Here is a 14,330-nt window from a genome sequence, read left to right as displayed (position 1 = left end):
TCTTTTCCCCTTGTCTGTCTGTCTGTCTGTCTCCCTCTCTCCCTCTCTCTCTCTGTCTCTTTCTGTCTCTTTTCTCCTTGTCTGTCTGTCTCCCTCTCTCTCTCTCTCTCTCTCTCTCTCTATCTCTCTCTCTCTCTCACACACACACACACACACACGCGCACACACACACACACACAGTTGACCTGCTTCACACTCTTTATAACAAGTGGAAAGTCTATTTTCTGACTCAGAACTTCGCACCTCAAACTCGGCTGTTTACAGACAGAAAAAAAACTGGACACTTCCACTAAGCTAAGGCTTGTTTAGAGAAAAAAATCAAAATTGCTTAAAAAATAAATGAAAAAGTTTGCAGTTAGGGATTTATTTATTTTAAACACATAGATGGATAAAGTTGATTCAGTAAAAGTCATTAAACGCTACATTAAGTGCAGCATATTGAATATGCAAAAAGGTCTAATTGTTCGTAATACACATGACATAGTCTTAAAAGTAGTGCAAAAAAAGGACCAGAAAATATTGGCACCTTTTTTAAAAGGCAAATCTATATAAAGCAGCACAGTCCTTACATTTCCTAATAATTTAAGCTTTAGATTTTAATTTATTTATGTTACAAAAATCTGGATGAACAAATATTATAAAGTCACAAGGGGAAAAAAAGACACTCTGGAATCCTGGGATTTATTTTTTTTTAGCATAAAACATTTTCCGTATTAGAAATATTTCTCTGCAAAAAAAAAATTGGGTCTATAACTATCACCATCAGCACTGAATACTAACACTGATCCACTTCCTGATCCACGGAAACACTTCCTGTTTAAGGATGTTAATGTACATAATTAAAGCATTACATTTTCAAGCAGTTATTTTGGGCATACTTTTTCCTAAAGGGTGCCAATACTTTTGACACTATTCATTTACATGCTTGATATGTTGCTCAACATGCTGTTCTGTTTCTATAACCTAATATTTGAACATCACAAAAGCACACACACACACATATACACACACACACACACACACAATAAACCTCTGCACTCAGATTAAGTTCCTTTCATGAATATTAGAAAAAGCTCATTTTGAAAAACTGGAATTTCACCACATTTCCCAAGCCCGTATTGTTCATTATAGCAGAAAGATGTGGTTCCTCTATCTGCTTCCTGTTCTGCATCACTGCTTTACCTGCCAGTGACTGGCTGCCGGGGAAGTGTGTTTGTCCCGAAAACGCAGCTTTAGAGCTGTGAAATGGAGTGCAGAGAGATTGGCTTCGTAGAGATGATATTCATCAGAGCGAAATGGGGAAATGGGCAAATGGGTTGCTTCCTGGAGATTGAAGCGGTCTTCAGCATCAAACTTGGGTGAGAAGCTTTTACTAAGTTTGGCCTTTTATTTCTTAATCACATTTAATGCCTCAGTGAAAAGCAAGGCTCCATAAATGCAGTCTGTATTAAAGGGCATGCTGGATTAATACGGAAAGGAGAACGATAGCGGTCAGGATTTAGATTCTTTAATTCGGAAAATCCGATTGGTCGTTTTCTATAACTGCGGCTCTGCAGCTACAAATCAGAGGTTTACCTCAACATGCTCGGTCTAATAGGTTCTCGTTTCTATAGCAACGGCACATTTACAGAGACCTGGATGCTCCATATGTATGAATTGACATAAATCTTTGTAATGTAAGATGATAGAAGGAGTCTCCAGTATAAGAGTTCTGTAACACTCTGTAAGTTTATCGCAGTGGCGGACCGTCAGGGCCAGCAAGGCCTTCTCTGCTGGCCTAAACAGCAGTGATCTGAATCACTGACTTGCATTTTAATATATTTAATATATTTTTCCATGAATGTGTATTAAATTATTCCCAATAGTCTATTCTCTACACTTCATAGCTTTTCTCTTGGTTGCGCTGCTTCCAGTAGTGTATATTTATGATAAGAGTATTTACCCAATCATATTTCAGCCAGTGGCTGACATCATGTGTTGCCAGGGTGAAAGAAATCTGCCTTAAGGCCTTCAGAATCAATAGTGCAGGTGTCCGTAGCTGAAAATAAGTGGCAATGAAATTGTTACATTAACCAATCAGATTTCAAGTTGGCATCACTGGGGCCATCTAGCAGGCATATGATTGCGTCAGCAATTTGCCGTCATTTGATTGGATAATTGGAGGCAGCGAACCACACAAACTAAATAAAATATATATATTTTAACTCACAATGGCTGAAAGAGAAGAAACTGGTGAAGGCCAGTGAAGGCCTAGGTGAAATGAACAGCCCACCACTGGATTATCGACATGAGAAAGGCTTCAGGATGGAGGACGTCTTCTTAGTAACATGCTGTTTATGCTAGCTGCTATAACATAAGTGATTCAACGAACAACCCTGAAGATGTTTCAAAACATTTAACTATAAATGGATAAAAAAAATTCCTGTGAATCCAGAGGTTGCTGTGGTGAGCTGTGTAAAGTGATTGAAAGGATGTGACAAAGCAAATGAATCAATACTTTTTTATATTTCTTTAAGGAGATTGAATTACTGAATTGAATCGCTGTTTAGTGAATCACTGAATCATATAGGTGACAAATGGATCACTGCATTGATTTCTGTGTAGTGTATTGAACTGAATTGCTATTTGGTGAATCACTGAATCAAATAGCTGTTGAGTGGATCATTGAATTGAATTGCTGGATAGTGTATTGAATCACTGTTTTGTGAATAACTGAATCAAATAGCTGTTGAGAGGATGAATGAATTTTACTGCTGTATAATGAATTGCATCACTGTTTGTTGAATCACTAAATCAAATAGCTGTTGAGTGGATCATTGAATTGAATTGCTGGATAGTGTATTGAATCACTGTTTAGTGAATAACTGAATCAAATAGCCATTGAGCGGATCATTGAAATGAATTGCCAGGTACTGAATCCCTGAATCAAACAACTGTTCAATGGATCACTGAATTGAATCACTGTTTATCCTATTGAATGAAATCACTGTTTAGTGAATAAGTGAATCAAATAGCTATTGAGTGAATCATTGAATTGATTTGCTGTTTAGTGAATCACTGAATCAATCAACTGTTCAGTGGATCACTGCACATAGAATAAATCACTGTTTAGTGAGTAACTGAATCAAATAGCTGTTTAGTGGATCCCTGAAATGAATCACTGTTGAATTTAACTGCTGTTTAGTTAATTAATTCACTCTATCTAATAGCTATATAGTGGCTCAATGAATTGAATCAGTCTAAATTCCCTTTTAAGTCGAACTGAAAACCAACGAATCATGAATCATTTTGTGGTCAACCAAAGATTCGTTTGCTTAATGATCACATTTGTATCCTTCATGTATGTTAATCTAGAGTATATTAAACGCCGTGCTGGATTAATATGGAGGCATGATCTCATACTCAGTAATATTCAGTGCAAATGCAAATTCAGCAAGCAGTTGCTGTGAATTTTTAATATGTAACCGAGAGCAACAGTTGCACAATGCTAGTCACCTTGTTTATTTCTGATCAGCAGTCACAATATCTCCAGCTGAGCTTGTTTAATATTCCCAAATTCTGTTTGAGAAGGTCGCTGAATAATTTCCGAATAATACGGCAACGATTTTGGTGCAATATCGTAGATTGTGGAAAGCGTCCAAGATAAGCAGATAAATGCAAATTAGTGATGATGATGATGATGATGATGATGATGATGACGATGATGATGAAGGGTTATTGGTTTGTCATAACAAAACTTCAGTCCTCTGAATGCACATGAGGCAGGTGGGTTGAGGGAAACTTTTTCCAACACGAGGACACTGGTTCCAGCATTGATGATTACTGAAAGCTGACAGGAATTGGTTAAGAGCTTCACTGTTCCTGAACTGACACATGCAAATCTATGCAAACCGCTTGAGATTACCGTGCACTGTGGGGAAGTGTTTGTCTCTTGGCTTCAGTTCTAAGTAGCAGACAGGAAATCTCTGGTGCTGCGTCTCTTGCTCTCAGGCTGACAGGTGATTGACAACAGTCATTGACCGCTGACGGGTTATTAATCAAAAGGCAGACGAAAGCCGAGGGCGCTAAGCCTTTGCCCCGGAGACAGCGATGACACAGGGTCCTGTCCCTCCTGGGTTATTACATCTATATTCCACTCTTTCTCTCACTATTCTCACTTGATCCTGAAAGAGAGGAATCCTGGAACGTTCTCCAGTTTAACAGGCGTGACGTGTGAAGCGTGCAAATGTTCATTACGCATCCACATTCTCATCATTTCACTTCATCACCACAGACATTTCCACTGTGATTGGTGTGAAAAAACGGGAGGTTGTCACCCTGAAACGATCTGGACAGAATAATAGTTTCAGGACTTCCTGCTGCTTGTTAGCTTAACCTGTAGACTCCACTTTCCTTGTCATGTGATCTCTCTTCCTCATCCATTTTTTTTAGTCAAGTTTATACTTATATACATATAAATGTCTACAATACTCTTCTTTTAAGTGTTCATACACTCCTGGTTCCTCACTAGTTCTTCAGATGAAGATGGTCAAAGACTTCTTTGCTTCCTACTTGGAATCTTTTCATTGGAGAAAATCCTCCATAGACTCTCCAGACAAGACAAAGTACCTTCTAAGGGTTTTTAAAACAATAAAGATTCTTAAAGGAAATGTTTTCTCACAGGATATTTCAATGGTTAAGACTTTCCTGAAGAGGTCCTACTCCAAACCCTTTTGATCTTGGTAAATTTCCATGTAGGGGTTATTTGGGTTTTTTTTCTGATAGGGAAATGTTCTGTTGTTGGGTTCTACAAAAACATATTTCCCCAGAGATACAACACAATGGATATTCTAGTTTAGATGATTAGATATGTTAGTGGTTCTTTGAGGGTTCTTTGGGTAGGTGAGAGCTCCTTGCTTTCGATAAGTGGTTTTGTTTGGATACAACACAAAGAATAGTTTAGATGTTCTAGTTTAGATGTTTAGATGTTAGTGGTTCTTTTCTGGTTCTTTGGGTAAATTATAGCTCCAAAGTTTCAAAAAGTGGCTTTGTTTGGATACAACACAAAGAATATTTAAGATGTTCTAGTTTAGATGTTTAGATGTTAGTGGTTCTTTTAGGGTTCTTTGGGTAGGTAAGGGCTCCTATGTTTTGAAACATGATTTTGTTTGGATACAACACAAAAAATAGTTTAGATTTTCTAGATTAGATGTTTAGATATGTTAGTGATAAGGGTTCTTTTAGGGTTCCTTGGGTAGGTAAGAGCTCCTAGGTTTCGACAAATAGCTTTTTCTGGATACAACACAAAGCATATGTTAGATGTTCTAGTTAAGATGTTTAAATGTCAGTGGTTCTTTTAGGGTTCTTAGGGTAAGTAAGAGCTTCTAGGTTTCTATAAGTGGCTTTGTTTGGAAACTTTGTTGAAATGAAAGTGGGTTCTGTACAGAAGGATTCCTTACTCTTCAAGCTTTTTAAATGTTCTTTGCTTTCTGTAGAGGACTCTTTCCTTTTGGGGGAAACACTCTGTAGTGAAGTGTTGCTTTAGAAATATAGCCAGGGATACACACAGAACCCATCAGACCTGATCATTTTTATGATATTTCAATCTTAGCTGTGACTGATTCTCTCTCTCTCTCTCTCTCTCTCTCTCTCTCTTTTCCAGCTCACTCGTGTTCCAGTAGAAGCTTGTGAGCAGTATTCATCCTGCAACGAGTGTCTGGGCTCCGGGGATCCTCACTGCGGCTGGTGTGTGCTGCACAGCATGTAAGTACTTCCTGTTCATCTGGCATGCATTCAGTACTGAAGTGAAATGAAATGTGTTAGAAATTTCAACGCTGTACTTTATAACGCTGACCACATCACTGTGTGACCCATCAGAAGCAAGCCGTAGTTACATACACGCTAATGTGCCAATGCATTATAGCACATGCCGTTAGGGGGTTCAATCAAGTCTGTATGAAGAAATAAAACAAACACACACACACACACTGTCCCTCTCCTCATCACAGAGAGATGAGTTAGATGCGCTGGGCCCTCAGGGGGTCTGGCACATTTCCCACTTCACCATAAATTGAATTGGATTCTCATCATCTTGTGAAGACCCTGGAGGTGTGCGTGTGTGCGTGTGTGTGTGTGTGTGTCTTCAGGGGGATCTGCAGCTTTTTCAAATCTCCACGCCAATACACACCTTCTATTCTTTTTTCCTTTTTTTTTTTTTTTTTTTTTACAAAAAGCTCCCTTATGTGCACGTACGCACACACACACACACACACACACACACCAGCACAAGCAATGAGGAGAAACAGCAAAGCCTGAGAAGGTCACAGTGTAGAGAGCAAAAACAGGACAGAGGGGCTAAAGTCTGTAAAGTGAAGTAGGAGAACCTCAGCTGTGAAAATCCAGGCAGCTGCTGGTACAATTCTTTCTGAATGTAAATAGAATTATATAATCATATAAAAACTGTTCTACCAGAGTACAGAATTCTCAACCGTTCCTGGTCGGAAATCCAGCCAGGTCTAGCTAGCTTGCTTTGCTATTCCCTGTTTGACTGTGAAGCCTAGATAAATAACATATCAATCAAATTTAGGGAAAAAAAACCTGGACATGCTAGTGGATGCTACAGGCTACACAGGTGACATGCTAACTTTGCTCTTCACCATTATCTACAACACCACCTTTAAAAATGAATGGGGTTCATCCGTCTAGAGCAGTGTCTCATTTTGGCTCAAATGCCAACACCTCACAAATTTACGTTGATCACTTTACTGTTTCCTTACTGTTTCCTTACAAGTTTCAGATTTCAGTTTTTTTGTCAGGAAAATGCAGATGCGAGGGTGAGTGCTTTTTTTTTGGTGTTAGCTTGATGTTAAGAGAGAGAGAGAGAGAGAGAGAGAGAGAGAGAGAGAGAGAGAGAGAAGGAGGTGTGAATGTACTGGGAGAAAGATGCTGATTCTGTCGAGTCGCTCTCACAGGACAGATGAAAGCATTAGTGGGCTCAGGAATGTGCTTTTGGCTCTCTAAGTTCAGGGACACTTAAAAAGTTGTTTTCTCTCTCTCTCTCTCTCTCGCTCTCTCGCTCTCGCTCTCTCATGTGCTGTCGCTTTTTGTTGTTCGGTGCATTAGCAGAGAAAGGTGAGACTGGGAGCTTAAATAGCATGTCTGTGTTCCAGTCCTCCAGAGACTCTCAGACCTCTCGGTAACATTCCTCCACCCGCCGCTCATCCCCTCGCCAGCCCCAGCCGCTCCCTCCTCTAGTGGGCAGAATTACAGCTTTGATCCCTGTTCGAATGCAGACACGGAGCTTTTTCTCAGGCTATTTATAGATTTTTTTGTAGGGAGAGAGATTGGATGTAAATCCAGCCTGCATCACCCGGGACTTGAGCCTGTTACCTCGTGATTGGTTATCTGAGGTGACAAGAGCTTCCTTGCTATTAGATGAATCTTGTTATTAAAAAATAATGCTTTCCATTTCACATTGACTGCAAATTTCATTTCGTTCCATTGTCGCTCAGATATTTTTGCCCAGCTACTTAGCCAATCAATTATATTCCTGTAACATTATTCGACTATATCGGCAGTATTTAACTACGGCATCCTGATCTCAACGACCTTCAAAAGATTTTAATGGAACCTCTGCAAAATGACTCAAAGCCAAATAGACTAAAAATGAGAGCAAAAAGACCAGAAATATACCAAAAGCAGCGTCTTCCTATGAGGAGACTTATAGGTGCTTTCACTTCTGGTACATTTTAAATGAATAATTACATTTATTCGGTTAAAGCGAACCACACAGTGAAGTAATCTCAGTGCTTTTGGTGTACACAATGAGACGAGTTTCTTTTCCGGTCCACTTTAGCATTCATGTGGCTTCAACCCCCTTGTTTTATCTCCTTACCAGCTTTCTGTTGATTTTCATCACATTTTGTTGTATCCTCCATCCTTTAAATAAAGAGGGCTGTAGTAGCTCAGGATTTAAGGTGTTGGCCTGATGATCGGATGGTAAAATCTCAGGTAAATGTAACATTCTACATTAATGGAGATGAGGAAGGAGTCTCCAGTTTTCAGTCAGTGTCTCATGTGAGACAGTCGGATATAGTGGGAAGGTTTCAGGACAGAAGTTTCCACAGAAAAAGAGCCTGATAAGGAAAAGGCACAAACAGGAAGTAAGGCCTCCTGGTGGTCCAGCGACAGAATCAAGCGCTGTCATTGACCCTGGCCCAGGTTCGATTCCTGGGCAGGGAGGCTAAGCCATCCTCTGAAATGTTAACTCTTGGTGCCGGTTCCAAGCCTGGATTAAGTAGGAGGGTTGCATCAGGAAGGACATCCGGGGTAAAACCTGAACCAAGTCAATATATGTGGACCAATTAATCTGCTGTGTCCATCTTTAATAAATAGAAATGAACTCATTTCATCATATCAGCATCTTTTTGTTTTCGTTTATTTTCCCATATCGGCTAATTTTCCTGAGTCAGCTCCTGCTAGTTACTGGTTATATTTAGCTTTAGCCGAGTCGCTTTTGTAACATCTATGCAGACTTCTCACACTCGCCACTCATTCTTCACGGCACCGTGGTCAGTGATTTAATTCACACGAGGTGATTATCTAAACAGAAGTCATTGATCGTTTCCTGCCAAGGGGATTTCTGGATGTGGTCCATGCTGATGTACTGAGGGAGTGTGGCTCTAATGACCTGGCGGTACTTAAAAGAAAAGAGCTAATTGGCAGCTACAGAGCAGGCTGTCAGAGAGAGGCAGATATATATCAGATCCCTCTCTGTCTCTCTCTCTCTCTCTCTCTCTCTCTCTGTCGCTCTGTCTCCTCACAGCCAGCTTTCAGCCTCTTCCTGGGGCGTGAGGGTGGGAATAGAACGCTTTAAAGGGACAAAAGCATGCCCATTTTGCCAGTTAGCCTCAGGGAAATGGGTGGTCCTCGACATAACAGGGCTTTATACTGGAATAGAGTGTTGTCATGCAGACCGAAGCGAAATCATGGATCAAGTGCTGTCCTGTTTCCTGCAGCTGGAACCATGATGCCGGTTTAACTGCATACATGCTGTACATTCCATTTTACACTGCGGATCGGATTTGATCCATGTAGTCGCTTTCGTGACTTTTCTAATGTGTAGTCTTGCATGTATTTGATTTACACTTCCAGATTTTGGTTCCTCTATTTTAGGCCCCAAATGATGGCAGTGTTTTTAGTCATTGAAAACGAAGCATTTTGAAAACACCCTAAAAGATGGACACATTTTGGACAGTCGGATAGTGGGAAGGTTTCAGGACAGGAGTTTTCCACACAAAAAGAGCCTGGTAAGGAAAAGACACAAACAGGAAGTAAGGCCTCCTGGAGGTCCAGCAGCAGGTTCCAGTGCTCTCATTGATGTGGCCTGGGTTTGATTGCTGGGCATGCTCCTGTTTTTGTTGTGTCCATGTTGATGATTGAGTGTCTTTGTCCTGTCTCACTCCACAGTGGTGGTTAATATGAAGCTCATATGAAAGTAGACACTCAGGACTTTGTAGTGTTTTTTCAGAAGTATTTCTGTTTTTACCTAGCCTACTATTAGGGATGATATATTCATAGAAAAGTAAATAAAAAAAAAAAAAAGAAGAAGAATGGTTAGTTTTTTCCACTCATATGTTTGTATCGTCAAAGTAAATGTTGATATGGAACCCATTTCTGCTCTCTGAGATGCTCCAAGTGCTTGTTCATCTTAAAAGCAGCTCGAATTTGATCTTCAACCAGTAAAATTCTGTTAGTAAAAGTTTCTACAACAGAGGGAAAAACACACGTCTAAAACACACTGAAAGCCAACATATATCAGACTCACAGCCAGAAAAATTATTCATTTATTCACACTGGTTAAAAATGTCCCATAAGTCGATATCTATCACCAGTGTACTCCTAAAAGGGATTAAGATCTAAATACGAACGAATAACTAGAGTATTAAATGAACCTACTGTAATTAAAGCCCATGTGACCACTCCAGTGACCGCCGGGTATGATCCTGCATTGGGAGTGAGTGATTTTATCCATTACATTGATGCATACATGAAATACACCATGCTGGATGCATGAAAACAAATCGTCAGATGGAGCCGATGTACGAAATTGAATTAAATTAAATTAATTCAACCATTTTTTCCCCTTCTCCCTCTCCTTTGTTTCTCTGCTCTAATCCAGCAGGCTCTGAAGAAAATTAAAATCATAACTCAACCCTGATATTTATCCCCCTTGTTGTGTGTTTTTTTTTAAGAATGCGATGACTTGATGAAACCCACGGCGCAGTGGATCGATAAGGATGATAACGGAGTGAGTGAGAGAGAGAGAGAGAGCGAGAGAGAGAGAGATGTATGTGACTGTCATGGCAATGGTGCGAATCTGCACCTTCACGCTCTAAACAATAACGCAGGATGCAGCGAGCGTTTTCAATTATGATCGATGTGTTCAGCCTGAAGAGGAGGAGAAAAGAGGAGGATAGAGGAAGGGGCATAAGAGAGGAGAGATCAAACAAAATCAGTCTTTGACATTTGCATGTTTTTTCCCTATGTAGGCGTTTAAAAGGGATGGAAGCTTTTCGTTCGATATGTAGACGTTTTATGCGTTTTATATATTTTTTGTCTGTCTGAAAAGGTTGCTGTAGTTTTTTTTTTTTTCAAAGCTAGCTGTAATTGTAAACACTTAAGTGTTCGTAGCACTAAATTAAACTGACATAAACCTTTATAAAGGGTGATTCTGGAACAGGATTCCATCTGCTGTTACAAACACCTCAGTATTCAGGTGTTACCGCATGTTATTCAGAGGATATACACTTAGTGTCGGTCAGTGTGGTAACAGTGTACTAACAGTTTAGTAACAGTTTAGTAACAATGTGATAAGGGCGTAATAACAGTGTACTAAGAGTGTGGTACCAGTATGGTAAGAGTGTAGTAACAGTGTGGTAACAATGTAGTAACAGTGTGATAATGGTGTGGTAAGGATGTGGTAACAGAACAGAAGGTTGTGAGTTCAAATTTCAGGTCTACCATGTTGCCACTGCTGGGCCCCTGAGCAAGGGGGTTTAACCCTCAATTGCCCTCAATTCTTTTTATAAAAAAAACCTGTTAACAGTGCGGTAAGGGTGTAGTAACACTGTAGAAACAGTGTGGTAAGGGTGTAGTAACAGTGCGGTAAGGGTGTAGTAACAGTGCGGTACGGGTGTAGTAACAGTGCGGTAAGGGTGTAGTAACAGTGCGGTAAGGGTGTAGTAACAGTGCGGTACGGGTGTAGTAACAGTGCGGTACGGGTGTAGTAACAGTGCGGTAAGGGTGTAGTAACAGTGCGGTAAGGGTGTAGTAACAGTGCGGTACGGGTGTAGTAACAGTGCGGTACGGGTGTAGTAACAGTGCGGTAAGGGTGTAATAACAGTGCGGTAAGGGTGTAGTAACAGTGCGGTAAGGGTGTAGTAACAGTGCGGTAAGGGTGTAGTAACAGTGCGGTACGGGTGTAGTAACAGTGCGGTACGGGTGTAGTAACAGTGCGGTACGGGTGTAATAACAGTGCGGTACGGGTGTAGTAACAGTGCGGTACGGGTGTAGTAACAGTGCGGTAAGGGTGTAGTAACAGTGCGGTAAGGGTGTAGTAACAGTGCGGTAAGGGTGTAATAACAGTGTTGTACGGGTGTAGTAACAGTGCGGTAAGGGTGTAGTAACAGTGCGGTAAGGGTGTAGTAACAGTGCGGTAAGGGTGTAGTAACAGTGCGGTAAGGGTGTAGTAACAGTGCGGTACGGGTTTAATAACAGTGCGGTACGGGTTTAATAACAGTGCGGTACGGGTGTAATAACAGTGCGGTAAGGGTGTAGTAACAGTGCGGTAAGGGTGTAGTAACAGTGCGGTAAGGGTGTAATAACAGTGTTGTACGGGTGTAGTAACAGTGTGGTAAGGGTGTAGTAACAGTGCGGTAAGGGTGTAATAACAGTGTTGTACGGGTGTAGTAACAGTGTGGTAAGGGTGTAGTAACAGTGCGGTACGGGTTTAATAACAGTGCGGTACGGGTTTAATAACAGTGCGGTACGGGTGTAATAACAGTGCGGTAAGGGTGTAGTAACAGTGCGGTAAGGGTGTAGTAACAGTGCGGTAAGGGTGTAGCAACAGTGCGGTAAGGGTGTAATAACAGTGCGGTAAGGGTGTAATAACAGTGTTGTACGGGTGTAGTAACAGTGTGGTAAGGGTGTAGTAACAGTGCGGTAAGGGTGTAATAACAGTGTTGTACGGGTGTAGTAACAGTGTGGTAAGGGTGTAGTAACAGTGTGGTAAGGGTGTAATAACAGTGTTGTACGGGTGTAGTAACAGTGTGGTAAGGGTGTAGTAACAGTACGGTAAGGGTGTAATAACAGTGTGGTAAGGGTGTAATAACAGTGTGGTAAGGGTGTAATAACAGTGCGGTAAGGGTGTAATAACAGTGTTGTACGGGTGTAGTAACAGTGTGGTAAGGGTGTAGTAACAGTGCGGTAAGGGTGTAATAACAGTGCGGTAAGGGTGTAATAACAGTGTGGTAAGGGTGTAATAACAGTGCGGTAAGGGTGTAATAACAGTGCGGTAAGGGTGTAATAACAGTGCGGTAAGGGTGTAGTAACAGTGCGGTAAGGGTGTAGTAACAGTGCGGTAAGGGTGTAGTAACAGTGCGGTAAGGGTGTAATAACAGTGCGGTAAGGGTGTAATAACAGTGCGGTAAGGGTGTAATAACAGTGCGGTAAGGGTGTAGTAACAGTGCGGTAAGGGTGTAATAACAGTGCGGTAAGGGTGTAATAACAGTGCGGTAAGGGTGTAATAACAGTGCGGTAAGGGTGTAATAACAGTGCGGTAAGGGTGTAGTAACAGTGCGGTAAGGGTGTAATAACAGTGCGGTAAGGGTGTAATAACAGTGCGGTAAGGGTGTAATAACAGTGCGGTAAGGGTGTAATAACAGTGCGGTAAGGGTGTAATAACAGTGTGGTAAGGGTGTAATAACAGTGCGGTAAGGGTGTAGTAACAGTGCGGTAAGGGTGTAATAACAGTGCGGTAAGGGTGTAATAACAGTGCGGTAAGGGTGTAATAACAGTGTGGTAAGGGTGTAATAACAGTGTGGTAAGGGTGTAATAACAGTGCGGTAAGGGTGTAATAACAGTGTTGTACGGGTGTAGTAACAGTGTGGTAAGGGTGTAGTAACAGTGTGGTAAGGGTGTAATAACAGTGTTGTACGGGTGTAGTAACAGTGTGGTAAGGGTGTAGTAACAGTACGGTAAGGGTGTAATAACAGTGTGGTAAGGGTGTAATAACAGTGCGGTAAGGGTGTAATAACAGTGCGGTAAGGGTGTAATAACAGTGTTGTACGGGTGTAGTAACAGTGTGGTAAGGGTGTAGTAACAGTGCGGTAAGGGTGTAATAACAGTGCGGTAAGGGTGTAATAACAGTGCGGTAAGGGTGTAATAACAGTGCGGTAAGGGTGTAATAACAGTGCGGTAAGGGTGTAATAACAGTGCGGTAAGGGTGTAATAACAGTGCGGTAAGGGTGTAGTAACAGTGCGGTAAGGGTGTAATAACAGTGCGGTAAGGGTGTAATAACAGTGCGGTAAGGGTGTAATAACAGTGCGGTAAGGGTGTAGTAACAGTGCGGTAAGGGTGTAATAACAGTGCGGTAAGGGTGTAATAACAGTGCGGTAAGGGTGTAATAACAGTGCGGTAAGGGTGTAATAACAGTGCGGTAAGGGTGTAATAACAGTGTGGTAAGGGTGTAATAACAGTGTGGTAAGGGTGTAGTAACAGTGTGGTAAGGGTGTAATAACAGTGCGGTAAGGGTGTAATAACAGTGTGGTAAGGGTGTAATAACAGTGTGGTAAGGGTGTAGTAACAGTGCGGTAAGGGTGTAATAACAGTGTGGTAAGGGTGTAATAACAGTGTGGTAAGGGTGTAGTAACAGTGTGGTAAGGGTGTAGTAACAGTGTGGTACGGGTGTAGTAACAGTGTGGTAATATTGTGGTAACTCCACCTCATCATGCCATGCCATTGTTGGTTATTTTCTTCTAGCAGCAAGCATTTTATTCCTTACATAACGACTTGCTTTGTGTCACTCTTATATGTTGCCAGTTTAAACGGTATAATTATATATAATAACAGCGCTATTATGTCTAATAATGTCATTACGACTATAATAACAGAGCGATGAAGAATTTTCTGACCTTTAGGTAAATTGTGTTTCATGTTGCAGTTCATAAAGTTTTAATGAAAGTTTTAATGTCACTGTTATGACACTTGTAATGACATTTGATATAGTTTACACCAGAAGTCGGCTGAATCTGACTGGAATAAGCCTTTATACATATTTATGTAGGTTTAT

At 41.0% G+C, this 14,330-nt stretch overlaps 1 protein-coding gene across 1 annotated transcript in view; it reads left to right on the top strand.

The window, feature by feature from the left end:
* Window positions 1-14,330, top strand: part of plxna4 (plexin A4) — a 318,824-nt gene that overhangs the window by 180,401 nt on the left and 124,093 nt on the right. The window contains exon 5 of the mRNA XM_058416905.1: window positions 5,642-5,742. Coding sequence (XP_058272888.1) covers window positions 5,642-5,742 — 101 coding nt within the window. The remainder of the gene's footprint in view (window positions 1-5,641; window positions 5,743-14,330) is intronic.

This window comes from Hemibagrus wyckioides, linkage group LG19 (genome assembly GCF_019097595.1).
Source record: "Hemibagrus wyckioides isolate EC202008001 linkage group LG19, SWU_Hwy_1.0, whole genome shotgun sequence".
NCBI lineage: Eukaryota > Metazoa > Chordata > Actinopteri > Siluriformes > Bagridae > Hemibagrus > Hemibagrus wyckioides.
Note: the sequence above shows the minus strand (reverse complement) of the source record. Positions and strands in the feature narration are given on the sequence as shown.